General features: G+C 36.2%; 1 protein-coding gene across 3 annotated transcripts in view; it reads left to right on the forward strand.

Annotated features, from left to right (window-relative positions):
- The window catches only part of SLC38A9 (solute carrier family 38 member 9), a 78,276-nt gene that overhangs the window by 10,668 nt on the left and 54,195 nt on the right, over positions 1-13,413 (forward strand). For 2 of the 3 annotated variants that reach the window (XR_568839.2, XM_008691410.2), the window contains exon 2: positions 1,682-1,831. Coding sequence is in view for 1 of the 3 variants with exons in the window: in XM_008691410.2 (XP_008689632.1) it covers positions 1,725-1,831 (107 nt within the window). In the remaining 2 variants the exon portion in view is untranslated. Of the gene's footprint in view, positions 1-1,681; positions 1,832-13,413 lie in introns of those variants that run through there. The other variant, XM_008691411.2, reaches the window with a different exon arrangement.

Consider the following 13,413-nt stretch of genomic DNA (forward strand, 5'->3'; position numbering starts at 1 on the left):
CAGAGGGAGAAGGAGAAGCAGTATTCCCACTAAGTAGGGAGCCTGACACGGGAGCTCTATCCCAGGACCCCAGGATCATGACCTGAGCCAAAGGCGTACACTTAACCAACTGAGCCACCCAAGTACCCCTGAAACCCTCTTGAATTTAGCTTCTATGATGAGCAATACATTGTGCTTAAAATTTTTTTTTCTTTGTTGTATTTTTTTGGTTTTTGTTTTAATTTCAGTATAGTGAACAAGCAGTGTTGTATTAGTTGCAGTGTACAATATTGTGATTCAACTCTTCCATTTATTACTCAGTGCTCATTAGGATAAGCACACTCCTTAATCCCCATCACCTATTTCATCCATTCCCCCCACCAACCTCCCTTCTGGTAACAATCTGTTTTCTATAGTCAAGAGTCTGTTTTTTGGTTTGTCCCTTTTTTTTCTTTGTTTGCTCTTTTGTTTCTTAAATTGCACATATGAGTGATACCATGTAGTATTTGTCTTTCTCTGACTGGCTTATTTTGCTTAACATTACCCTCTCTGATCCAACCATACTGCTGCAGATGGCAAGATTTCTTTTTTTTTTTTTTTGGCTGAATAATATTCTGCTGTATATGTATTTGCTTTGTTTTTTATTTAAAGATGGGAAGCATAATTGTTTTCTAATCTTATTTTGATAATCCCTATAGTTGCTATTTCTGCTGGTGTTTCTTCTGGTTCTCACTAAGAACACTTTATTTCTTTGCACGCTAGATTATTTTTGACTGTACTGTTCAGTGTCCTTGAAAGATCATTAGCAGGTCTTCTTTGAGGCATAGCATCAGGGTGTGTCCTCACAGAAAAGATTTATATTTGTTTCTAGCAGTTACCTAGAAATCCTACCAAGCAAGTTAAGCTTAAATTATATTCACAGCTTTAAGTGTTCTTTGACTTCCTGCAAATCCACCTGAAGCGAGTTTGTGGTATGGAATACTTCTCCCTCCACAGATGCATGCGTGTATACACACACACACACACACACACACACACACACTGCCTATGGACATTGTGAAGAAATCTTGTTTGTAGTTCCCTTGTGAGGGAGTGAGACACTTATACTTCTTGTTAATCCCCAATCTAATGGTAATGATCTTTGTGCTGTGTTATTGGGAGAAGGGAAAGGGAATGATTTCTTAATTCATCATTCCTTACTTTGGGTGAATCCCAGGTCTTATCTTTTATTTTCCTACAACTTCACAAGGCCTTGAAAACCTCAGTCCCATTTTCTTCTGGTACAGCAAATATCCTCCGGGCAGAAGCAATTTCAAGCTGTTTACCTCACTAGGTTCCTTAACCACCTACTTAGCCTGATTATCATCATTATTTTTTATGCTTTTCCAAAAGATGTTTTCTGTATTTTATCCAATATTTTTATAGTTGTTTTCTACAGGAAAATGGGTCCAAATAGCCTAATCTGTTTTATTACTAGAAGTGGATTGCCCCATTTATTTTTTAGTAAGCGGAAAAACAAACAGTAACTCCAATTCAGCTTAGCTAATTTCTGATAAAAGATTTTAAGCATATACCTCATTAAGATATCATCAGCAAATTCCTATATTTTCCCGGTATCTTATGCATGCAGATGTATTACTTGTTAGTAGTAAAATAATTTTTAATTAAGTTTTATATTTTTTATCCTTTCTGATTTATATAGGACTGACTTCATCAGTGTTTAGAGGCTAAGAAAAGTGGCAGATATGGATAGTGATTCTAGGCATCTTCTCATCCCTGAGGTAGATCATGAAATAATAAATCCTGGACCTATGAATATCCAGTTTGATTCATCAGATCTAAGATCCAAAAGGTAAGTGATTAAAATAAAACATTTATTCCATAACTAGGGTTTTTGATTATTAGAGACTAGAACTATGTAACCAAATATATATAGTTTTGAATATAAAATATCCAGTTACTTAACAGCATCTGTATGTTTGTGTGTAGAAAGGAAAAAATATGAATACTCTTTCGTCTTTTATATTTGACTTTTTTGACTAAGCTCACTATTTGTGTTGTGGAAGGGATTAGGTTAAATTTTACTAAGTAAGGTGCATTTATGTAATTCATTTAACAAATATGTATTGATTACCTGCTTTGTGCAAGGTAATGTGCTAGGTACTGGGGATAAAACAGTAAAATTAATACATAATCCTTACCTTCACTTTGCTTAAATTCCATCAAATAGTTTAAGATAATTTGAGTTTAAAATTTATTTCATTGCATACCTGGAAAACCCCAAAGAATCCACTGAAAAATTATAAATAGAGAATTCAGTAAAGTGGCTGTTTACAAAATAAACAAAAAGAAGTAGTATTCCAGTAAGAAAGTGTAATGGAAGAAAAGAAAAAATAAGAGTAGCCTTAAGAATGTGCAAAATCTATATGAGAGAAACTTCAAAATAAGATTTAGTGTATTTTTTCATATCTGGGATGCTGATTGTGAGTTGAACTGTTCTTTTTTTTGTAATACAACATGAAGATAAACTGCTACCAGTACGCCTGATGCAGTAATCTCTTAGTTCTTAGAGATTTTTTTTTTAATTTACTGAAAGGCCAAACAGCGTATTTGGTATTTTATCATATATCTCTTATGCAATTATAAAAATGAAAACATAAAATATTTCAGTTAAGGTATTACTAATACTTCACATTTAGAATATCCTCTAAATCAATTTTCTGACTTGGTGTCATCAGAATTGTTTTTTTTCCCCCTCCCATACCCAATTGTTCTTCGTATCATTAAGAATGTTAATAATGTAGTATTTCTTAAAAGAATTTTATTTCCAATCACTGACACTTTTAGTTTGGATGCTTGCACTTTTCTGATCTTACCAGAAGGTGTCACAGAAGGTTTTCTGACAATGAAGGTTTTCTGGCTCATATTTCTTCTCAAATGGTCCTTAAATGGTTTGATGACTGAAATGGCCAGGAATTACAATTACCACCAGGAATAATTACTTTTATAAGAGCCACCTGGCTGACAGTGACTGAAAGATGTCCTGAATTATGAGATGTGTCCATATTTTAGAAGTGTATATATTAGAATTGGTAAAATATGATATATAATGAAAAGGCCTATTTTGTACTCAGTGGAAGGACTCTAAAGTACAGTCTAATGCTCTTTAAATTTTAGTCCATAAATTTAATGTCTCCCCCTACCCCCAAAAATGCCAGCAGCCAATTTCAAAGTTTATATGGCCCAGCAGTTTCACTTCTAAGCATTAACTCACAATGTCAAATAATAGATGTACAAGGTTGTTTAATGCAGTATTTTTTTAATAATAGTAAAAGATTTAGAACAACCAGAATGTCTTTTCTTACAGGACTGGATAAATTTTGGCACATTGATAAAATGGAATATTTTTCACCCATTTAAAAGAAGGAAGTGGCTTTGTTACATATCAAAATGAAACAAATGTTGAACTTCTTTTGTTAAATCAAAAAAAGTCCAGAATAGTGTATATAGTGTACCATCATTTGGGTAAAAATAGATTTAAAAAACTGTATAAAACAATATGTATAAATGATTCTGGAAGAATAAGTCAATTGTAAGAGTGGTTGCCTCCTCAGAGAGAAGCAGTGCTCAAGGTGGGAGCTGTGGCAGATGCTGTTGGATAAATACCCAACAACTATTCAACCACCCTACCTGTTCCTTGCCCACAGAATCTTAATTTTGTCAACAGTGGCAATAGGTTTCAGTCCAGGAGATGAAGGAGGATTGGTTTAAGCTAGTCATCATAATCCTATTTCCATTTTCCAGATACTTAATTTTTTAGTCTTTCTTGAAGCTAGAGATGGCAATGTAAAATTTATCATATAAGAAATGTATCATTGTCATTTACATAGTGGCCATCACAGAAGATAATGAAATGAATCTTAAATTTTCACTTGTGTATTCCAACATCAAGTGAATACAAGAACTTGTGAATACTGATTGAATGCTCAGGATTTTTTTGAAACCTCTAAATTCTATGGTAAATAATTGACCACTGTGACAGTAGAACATAGGTCACAAAAGTGCATTCCATTGCATAAGTTAGCAGGAGTTCAGACAGTTCTCTGAGAATCTGTTTAACCGTGTAGATTAAATGGAAATGTATTTTCTATAATGAAACTTGTCAAAATGAGAAGGGATCAACTGTTGACAATCATGGGATAACTACCTAGGTAAGCATATTTTAAGGAAGGCAAATATAGGCACTTTGCAGTATTGAATGCTAATTTGCTTGTGAAATAATATCTGCTTAAGAAAACAGGAACTGTTATTTGATGAGAAAAAAGTAGGAGTACCTAAAAACATTGTTAGTTCTATTAAAAGATGGGTTACTTCACTTTATACGCATAAAAAAACCTCAGATACACTGAGGGAAGTTATATTCCATTAGAAGAACCAGCTTAGGGGCACCTGGGTGGCTCAGTCGTTAAGGGTCTGCCTTTGGCTCAGGTCATGATCCCAGGATCCTGGGATCGAGCCCCGCATCGGGCTCCCTGNAGCAGGAAGCCTTCTTCTCCCACTCCCACTCCCCCTGCTTGTGTTCCCTCTCTCGCTGTCTCTGTCAAATAAATAAATAAAATCTTTAAAAAAAAAAAAAAAGAAGAAGAAGAACCAGCTTAGACAACTATTTCTGAAACACTGATCATTTTAGAGTCATCATATAACTGGTGATGTCCCATTACAATGTTACCTGTGTAATATTATAATTTAGATATATTTTAAACTCTATTTACTTCTTAAAATTAGGCTTAATTTAGCCTCATCTTTATAGGTTTGTGAAATGATGAGTTTCATCATTATTCTAATATGCATTGTGATAAATACCAAGTAGTTAAGATATCATTAGTCCTTGTGCTACCTAAAAATCATTTTACATGTAACCACACTTTGGGAAACTGTGTTTGGCCATCTGAGTATAGAAAACAACATTTCATACTTTTAGTTTGCTTTTCCTCAGTTTAGCTCGTGATTAATTTTATGTCTTCCACTAGATGGCAATCAAAATCATGTATTAGTTCAAATGTAACAGTTTTAAGAACTCTCTGAACTCATAGTGTGCTGAACCTGCTTATCACATTGGTGGAACTCGGGTCTAATTAAACTCGTGGAGGATGAAGCTTGTCACTGTAGAATAGGAATACATGTCATAACCATTTGGATCAGTTGAGGAACTTCTGCAAACTATACATGTACACTTTTCTCTCTACACACCTCTCCTCCCCCTCAGTTTTTCACCCGGCTTAGGGTAGAGTTAGGAATGTGGGTGGAGGGACTTGTGATTTTTTAATGAGGTCACATAGTATATACAATTTAATATATTGCTCATTCAGGTCTAGAAATCTGCTGTGTTGTATGTGATATATTCCACTGGCAATCACTGGTCCAAGAGATTCTTCTGCTTTTCCCAGACTTTCTGGTAACCAAAGATAGAGCTGGTATTCAGGATTGCTTCATACTGTGCTTCTGCTCTGGGATTATGCCCCTTGGGAGTTGAACATTCCAGCCAGCCTGAAACCACATTGTGAAGTGGTTAATTTGTTTGTGAGCTCCGCTTTTTCAGTTTTCTTCCAGCAACATTTCCTTTTCCATTTTTCCTAGGGTCTAGGGCTTTCATGCTCCTTTTGTATCCCCAGTGTTCCACAGGACAATAATTCACCCAGCAGTTTCCTCTTAGACAATGCTTGGTAAACCATACTTTTCCTCACCCCTTTTTCACTAGTACTTATCTGTCCTATTCTTGTAGGGATCTGTTGCCTGTTTGGTGTTTTAATGGAAAACTAATGTGTCAGAGACCTAGTCTATTACCTTTTCATGGCTATTTGCATTTTAATATGGAGAATCCTAGAAATATAAAAGCCTAACCTAAAAGTTAGATTTTTGTAATTGACAACATTGCAAGAAGTCTGGCAAGCCAGTGGGACAGAGGTAGATATTGAAAATAAGCAGCATTCCTGGTGCCTTCAAACACACTATGCTACGGCCCCTGGTTTTTTAGAATGTCTACTAGTCTGCACATATGTAAGCTGGCTCTTTCTGTTTCATCTGGCAATAATACCATCCCCGAATAGCAGCCTGAATTGACTCTTTTGGGTACTTGTGGTTCTGTGAGAGAGAAGGAATAACAAAAAGTGAGGAGTTTATTAATCTGTAAAGGTAGATCTGGGCCCAATAATAATGATTGGAAGTGGTTACTGAGGCTTTGTAGTTCCATAGCTAGGGATTATGGAGATGTATAACAAGAGTCAGTGGGGAATCTGCTTCTCCCTCTGCCCCTCCCACTGCTTGTGCGCACACGTTCTCTCTCAAATAAATAAAAATCTTTAAAAAAAAATAAAAGAATATATAGCATTCCTAATTTAGGATAAAAGTATAGTATATGCAAAGGGAAAACTCATTTTCTTAAAATCATTGTTTAAATCACCTGTGCTTCTGTGGAATGTTACAAATCATGTTTTTTCTCTACTTGGAGCTCTTTTAGTAGGAGGGTATAAGGAAGTTTCTGATAACAGAAGCATAAGGAAATAAATTCCATCACATAGAGGGAAGCATTGTTGAAATATTTTGGTATATTTTATCTTGTCCTTCTTTTCTGTGATTTTTTAATGAGGTCACATAGTATATACAATTTAATATATTGCTCATTCAGTTAAAATTCATTACTTCTGCCTGTTATTCCCTAGCTGTTTCCCTGCCTGCCTCCTTCTCTCTCTGTCTCTATCCCTCCCTCTCCACTTGCCTCCTCCTGTCCTTCTTTCTTATATTTTTTCCTTATGTCAGTATTCACTAAGCTCCTGTAGTGTGCAAGAAAGTGCTCAAACACAGCGCCTACCTCCAGGGAAGGAGATAGACACACACTGAAAAAAGGGGAGCACTATGATGAGCAGTTATAAATATTTTGATTTTATTTTTTTTTAACTCCATACTCTTTTTATTTTTTTAACTCATTTTGCATTAGGAAAAATACTGGTTTACCCCATCCTGAGCCAGCATTACCAAGAACCCTGTGGAATTATATCCCTGTGAGTAACTATGCTGTATGGTCTGGTTGAGCCCAGCCAGGAATACAATGAGGCCATTTGTAGTACTGATGGCTAGGTGTTCGGGGGCTTTCTGTGCAGGCACTGCTCTGGGTAAGAACATTTGTTGTGGTAGTTGTTTTGACTGAGGTTGAAGTTCTTTCATTTGATTTTTGTTTTGTTTGTAATATGTAGGTGGTAGATTTTCTAAAGGATTAAGCTGGATGAAGTTTACTAACATCTGGTTACAAACTTTTCTAAAGGAAAAACCTATTCAGATGCTCCCTGACATAGATGTGACAAGGGCATGAGGCCTTCTCCCTGCTTACCCCTCTGCCCACAAGGAAGGGGAATAGCAGCCCTTATCTCCACCTCTAAGTCCCTAAGGAGACTTTTAGTGGTCTATGGCAGGAGTTAGCAAACTTTTTTCTGTAAAAGGCCAGATAGTAAATATTGTAGGCTTTGCGGTCCTATGAATTAAACTTTGCCATTGTAGGGTGATAGTAGCCATAGAATACAAAATTACATGGACATGACTGTGATCCAATAGAATATACCATAGACTGGGTGTGTCCTATCCTGCCATAATCTATCAACCTGTGATCTTTAGGAATGCATTTTAGGGACTCAGGTGTAAGCAACCATAGGGACTGGTGCTTCCTACTTCTGTGACTCCTAGGGGTACCTCTTGCCTTGTTTCTGGAAAAGTTAGAAAGTAAAGCCTACTCACCTTAAGTTCACTCTACCCCCACAACTGTTTCTAATAAAACTGTTCTCATAATAATTGTTCTGATCAAAATGGCCCTGTCTATAGCCTTTCCCTGAACTTCACGCCCCTGATGCAAGCCTAAAGTCCTTTGGCAAGGTCATCCAAGGATTTTAACTGCTATAAACTCTAGGGATAGAGACTGAAGTCAGAATGATATATAAGGGGAAAGTACCAGGTTTCAAAGAGAAGTAAAAAGTTTTACAGTAAAAATTGTGCTTAAGAATCACTGAAATGGGGGCGCCTGGGTGGCACAGCGGTTAAGCGTCTGCCTTCGGCTCAGGGCGTGATCCCGACGTTATGAGATCGAGCCCCACATCAGGCTCCTCCGCTATGAGCCTGCTTCTTCCTCTCCCACTCCCCCTGCTTGTGTTCCCTCTCTCGCTGGCTGTCTCTATCTATGTCAAATAAATAAATAAATAAATCTTTAAAAAAAAAAAAAAAAGAATCACTGAAATGTCCCCCAAAAAACTATATGGTCAGTATTTTCTCATATTAAGAATTCTTTTTTTTTTTAAGATTTTATTTATTCATTTTTAGAGAGAGAGAGAGTGAAGGGAGGGGCAAAGGGGAGGGAAAGGGACAAGCAGACTATATGCTGAGTGCAGAGCCTGACACAGGGTTTGATCTCACGACCCTGAGATCAAGACCTGAGCCGAAATCACAAGTGTTACACTTAACTCACAAAGACACCCAGGCACCCCAAGAATTCTTTCTAAACATTATGTTAAAAAATATGAATTTAAATGTATCATAATTTAATAATGTTTAAATATGCTGTTTACAATTTATTAAAATAATGCTGATTAGCAGGTTTCTACATACCATATTATGATTTCCTTCTAGCAGAGTCTCAAAAGTATAATTATTAGATTAAAGAATATAAACACAGTTAAGGCTTTTGATGTTACAGCCAAATTGTTTTCTACAAAGATCATTCCACATTATACTCCTACCATCAGTGTATGAAAGTTCCTATTTCACAGTTCCCTTTCTAGCACTGTTTATTTTTTTTTCCTAAAATATCTCTTATATTTTATTTATAAAACTTCCCTATATGTAAAAGTTGGTTAATAGAAGCTAGTTAACAGAGCAGGTTTTACAGTGGACTCTTGCCTTTATGGGTCTATTCTGTTACTGTGGCTGAGTCGGCTAAGTAGCATTCCATACAGCTAACAATGGGTCCTGATCAGGCTCCTACAATATTTGCCATTTGTGTCAAAAATTTAGCCTTTATCACCTGAATGACCATTTGGGTAGACCATCTGTTGCTAGTATCTTTCCAGGGGCAAAGCAGAAGTTCTCTTAGCCATCTGTCTTTCTTGAGTCATGATGAAGATTTCTAAGGCTTGATGTGTAGTATCCCTTTCTTAAGTTATGGGAGAGGAACAAGAAAGAGGCTCATTTTCTTTGATGACCTGTTTAAAGAATAGACGAGTTTTCCTTTTAGTGTTTTCAGTTTCTAGGCAATTGATTTAAAATAGCAAAACAATAATATAGATATTCATTTGAAGAATCACATGTATATATTAAAAATAAGATTTATCTTAGTATTTATATTTACTCAGTTCTTTACCTTTTTGTGTTACCTTTCTAGTTTTTAAGGAAAGGAAATTTAAGTTAAAATGCTGACCTGACATTTTTCTTCTTCCCCATTTTTTTTTTAATGGAGAATATTTAGGTTACAAAACGGGAAATTTTATTTATTTTCCAGAAATTCTTTTGGTAGATTTGTGTAAGAAAGAGAGTAGTAATTGGCATGACATTGCAGGCTGAGGCCTACCCTTTATTTATAATTACTACATACTCATACGCTATTTCAAAATATTAAGTTAATGATATTCTTACTTTATTGCACTTAAGCTAATTGGGACAATTTGTGATTTATTTTGGCATTCTCATAGAGCGGTTTTAAGAGTTGTTGGAAAACTATGCTCTCTTGGGAATTTTTCCCACATTCCTAATGTTCCTTTGTTGAGGTCACTCACCATGTCCCATTCGGATCTGTTTTTTCTAGATGGAAGATAGGATGCAGTGATGGTGGTGGTACTATTTTATATCAACCTAGAGAAAAATGGAAGAACTGTATGTTGGTGTTTGCTTACAAGTGCTTCTAACTTGGTTCCTGGTGTTTATTTAATTCTTTTACCCTCAATCCAGTGCTGATACTAAAAACAAAACAAAAATCCTCACATTGCTGTTACTGATCATTTTGTGGCCATAAAAGAAAAGATTATTTGTTTTCAGGACAGTAGGATTAAGCCAGTTTATGGATTTTTTTTTAAAGGTTTTATTTATTTGAGAGAGAGAGTGCAAAGGCAGGGAAGGGCTAAGGGAGGAAGAGAGAGAATCTCAAGCAGACTCTGTGCCCAGTGTGGAGCCCAACTCTGAGATCCCAACCCAAAATGAAACCAAGAGTCAGACACAACCGACTAAGCCACTCAGGCACCCCCAGTTTATATATTTTTGCAAACCAAAATTTGGAAGCTTGAATTGCATTGAAAGAATTTTGAAATTCATTCTTAGCAGAATCTATATATTTAATTAAGATACACAGGCCTGAGAATTAATATTCAGGTGAAGTTCTATGTCTACATGGTGTTGATAAAGTTGTTTACTTGCAACTAAGTAAGCTTGGAGTTCTAAAATAAGGAATCCATAATTTTCAAGCTGGGGTTTATTAACATTTATTTTTTTCATCGTAGCACCCTTATCAGTTAAAAAAATAAAAATAACAATCTAAAAATAATGGGACTGAATATGTATGTGTGTGTGCATACATGTGGGTATTCACTGGCTTTTTATGTACATGTACTACTGAACTTACATATTATATACATTATAAAACATAAAAATTATAAGATACAATAATCAGCCTTGGTAAAATTAGCTTTAAATTTTATTTATGAACAGTATATTAATACTTTTGCTATCATGTATATTATCAATAATAATTGAATATGCTCTATTATCTTAAAATATTTTGTTACACTTTGCTACACAGTAATTCAAACTGATTTGAAGTTTATTTGCATCTCATCCAACAATTATGTGGAAGTTTTTGTTGAAATTTACCTGTTAGATTTTCGTTCTCCCTGATGTCACTCGGTTCTTACATTGAGTGATGGTAGTGCTATTTTGTATATTCTAGTATTCTATGCTAATTTTAAAGTCCAAAATAATAGTGTTTTTTAATACTGTTAATTTGGAAACAACCAGTAGTTTTGTTCATCTTCTTTGGTTTTGTCTCCAAATTATCCCCCAATCTCTCCTTTCCTTCATTTTTCACATTCTCCTAGCTCTATTTTCCACTCACTTCCAGCATTTGCTTCCCAGCATACACATACACCTGGAGAAGGAGGAGAAAAGGCATTGAATTAGAGTCTTCACAAGGTGGCTGATCTCTCTTCTGGGGGAAGGGGAGAACTTAATAGAACCATCTTTACCAGGTTAACTGTGGGAGAAATCAAAACTGCTGCAACCCATGAGCTTCTATCCAAAGTGGAGGAGCTGCCCACCTGGTCTGAACATTCCATTGACAGGGCACTAAATATTTGAGGAAGGTCCTAAAGTTTATTAAAAGGTTTATAAACTTTTACCATTTTTTTAAAGATTTATCTATCTATTTGAGAGAGAGAACACATGTGCGAGTGGTGGCAGGGGCAGAAGGAGAGAATCTCAAGCAGACTCTCCACTGAGGGCAGAGCCCAGCCTGGGACTCAGTCCTACTACCCACGAGATCATGACCTGACCTGAAACCAAGAGTTGGTCGCTCATCCGAGTGAGCCACCCAGGTGCCCCAAACTTTTACAGTTTTTTATAAAGTTTATTAAAAATGTTATATAGGGGCACGTGGGTGGTTCAGTCAGTTAAGCAACTTGCCTTTGGCTCAGGTCTTGATCCCAAGTCCTGGAATTGAGCCCCACATCAGGCTCCCTGCTCAGTGGGGAGTTTGCTTCTCCCTCTCTGCCTGACCCTCTCCCTGCTCCTTCTCTCTCTTGCTCACTCTCTCTCTCGCTCTCAGATAAATAAATAAATCTTTTAAAAAAATGTTATATAAACTAATGTTTTATTTGATGATTTATAATGTTTGAAAATTTCCATTTTTGAAATATTTTGAATGTTTAATTTCACTGATTTGTAAACATTTTATAGTCTAAACAGTTTATAGTGAAAATACTGATTGATACTTGTATTACATGGAATAAATACCAAGATACTAGTGTTGTCATTTGCTTCATTATTACAATTATTATTTTGACTTTTTTATGTTTAATAACAGATTCAAAGGCCATTAACATACTTTGGAAGTTTTTAAATGTTAGAAAAAGTTTCATCCATGTATGTTAGATTGTAGATAGGAGTTTTTGTAAGTGACAGACATCCTTTTCAGCAATAAAATTATATACAATGGAAACACTTCTAAACATCCATTATCAGAATATTCTCTGCTCAGTGTGAATTTTTAAAAAGCAGCTACTTTCTTGGGGCGCCTGGGTGACTCAGTCAGTTAAGGAACCGACTCTTGATTTCAGTTTGGGTCTTGATCTCAAATAATGACTTCAAGCCCCACCCAGCGTGGAGCCTTCTTAAGTACGTTGAGGCTTTTAGGTTTTTAATGCATGCTGTGTACCTATGTAGCATACTTGTGATAGCAACTTGCCATCACAGGAGGGGTTAACAAATTTGGACAGTTGTCTTTTTATAGAAAAGTAGGTAGGGCGCCTGGGTGGCTCAGTCGTTAAGTGTCTGCCTTTGGCTCAGGCCGTGATCCCAGCGTTCTGGGATCGAGCCCCTCATCAGGCTCCTCCGCTGGGAGCCTGCTTCTTCCTCTCCCACTCCCCCTGCTTGTGTTCCCTCTCTTGCTGGCTGTCTCTCTGTCCGATAAATAAAATCTTAAAAAAAAAAAAATAGAAAAGTAGGTAACTTGTGTTTAAGTTTGACACGTCTTTATTAAGGTAGTTTGCCAAAAGATAACCAGTAAATTCTGTATGATACAAAAGATTTTTTTGGGGGGGGGGTCCCTTTTCATCTCATTACTAAATTTGGGAAGAATGTGTTAATTCAAGTTATATTTTTAAAGTCTTTTATCACATGATATATGTACAGAAGACTGTATAGCATGTATGTACATTTTTTAAAAAAGATTTTATTTATTTGAGAGAGAGAGAGAGCACAAACGGGGAGGGGCAGAGGTAGAGGGAGAAGTAGACTCGTCGCTGAGCAGCGAGTTCTACCATGGGCTCAGTCTCAGGACCCTGGGATCATGACCTGAGCAGAAGGGAGACGCTTAACCGACTGAGCCACCCAGGCACCCCATAGGTACAATTTTAAAAATAATTATAAAGCCAACATCTATGCAGCCAACACCAAGGTGTAGAAATGGCAGCACCCCAGAAGTTCCTCATATATCTTTAACCAAACACATCCTCCTTCCCTCCTTCCCCAGGTAACCACTGTCCTGATATTTGTGTGACCATTTCCCTACTTTTGTTTATTGTCTCTGTATCCTAAATACTTAATTCAGTTTACTTTTTGGTGTACTTCATGTAAATGAGATCGTTCTATATGCATTGTTTTAGAATTTTTGTTCAGCAGTGTAATTTCCATCCA

The sequence above is a fragment of the Ursus maritimus genome, unplaced genomic scaffold (assembly GCF_017311325.1).
Source record: "Ursus maritimus isolate PB19 unplaced genomic scaffold, ASM1731132v1 scaffold_5, whole genome shotgun sequence".
In the NCBI taxonomy this organism is placed as follows: domain Eukaryota; kingdom Metazoa; phylum Chordata; class Mammalia; order Carnivora; family Ursidae; genus Ursus; species Ursus maritimus.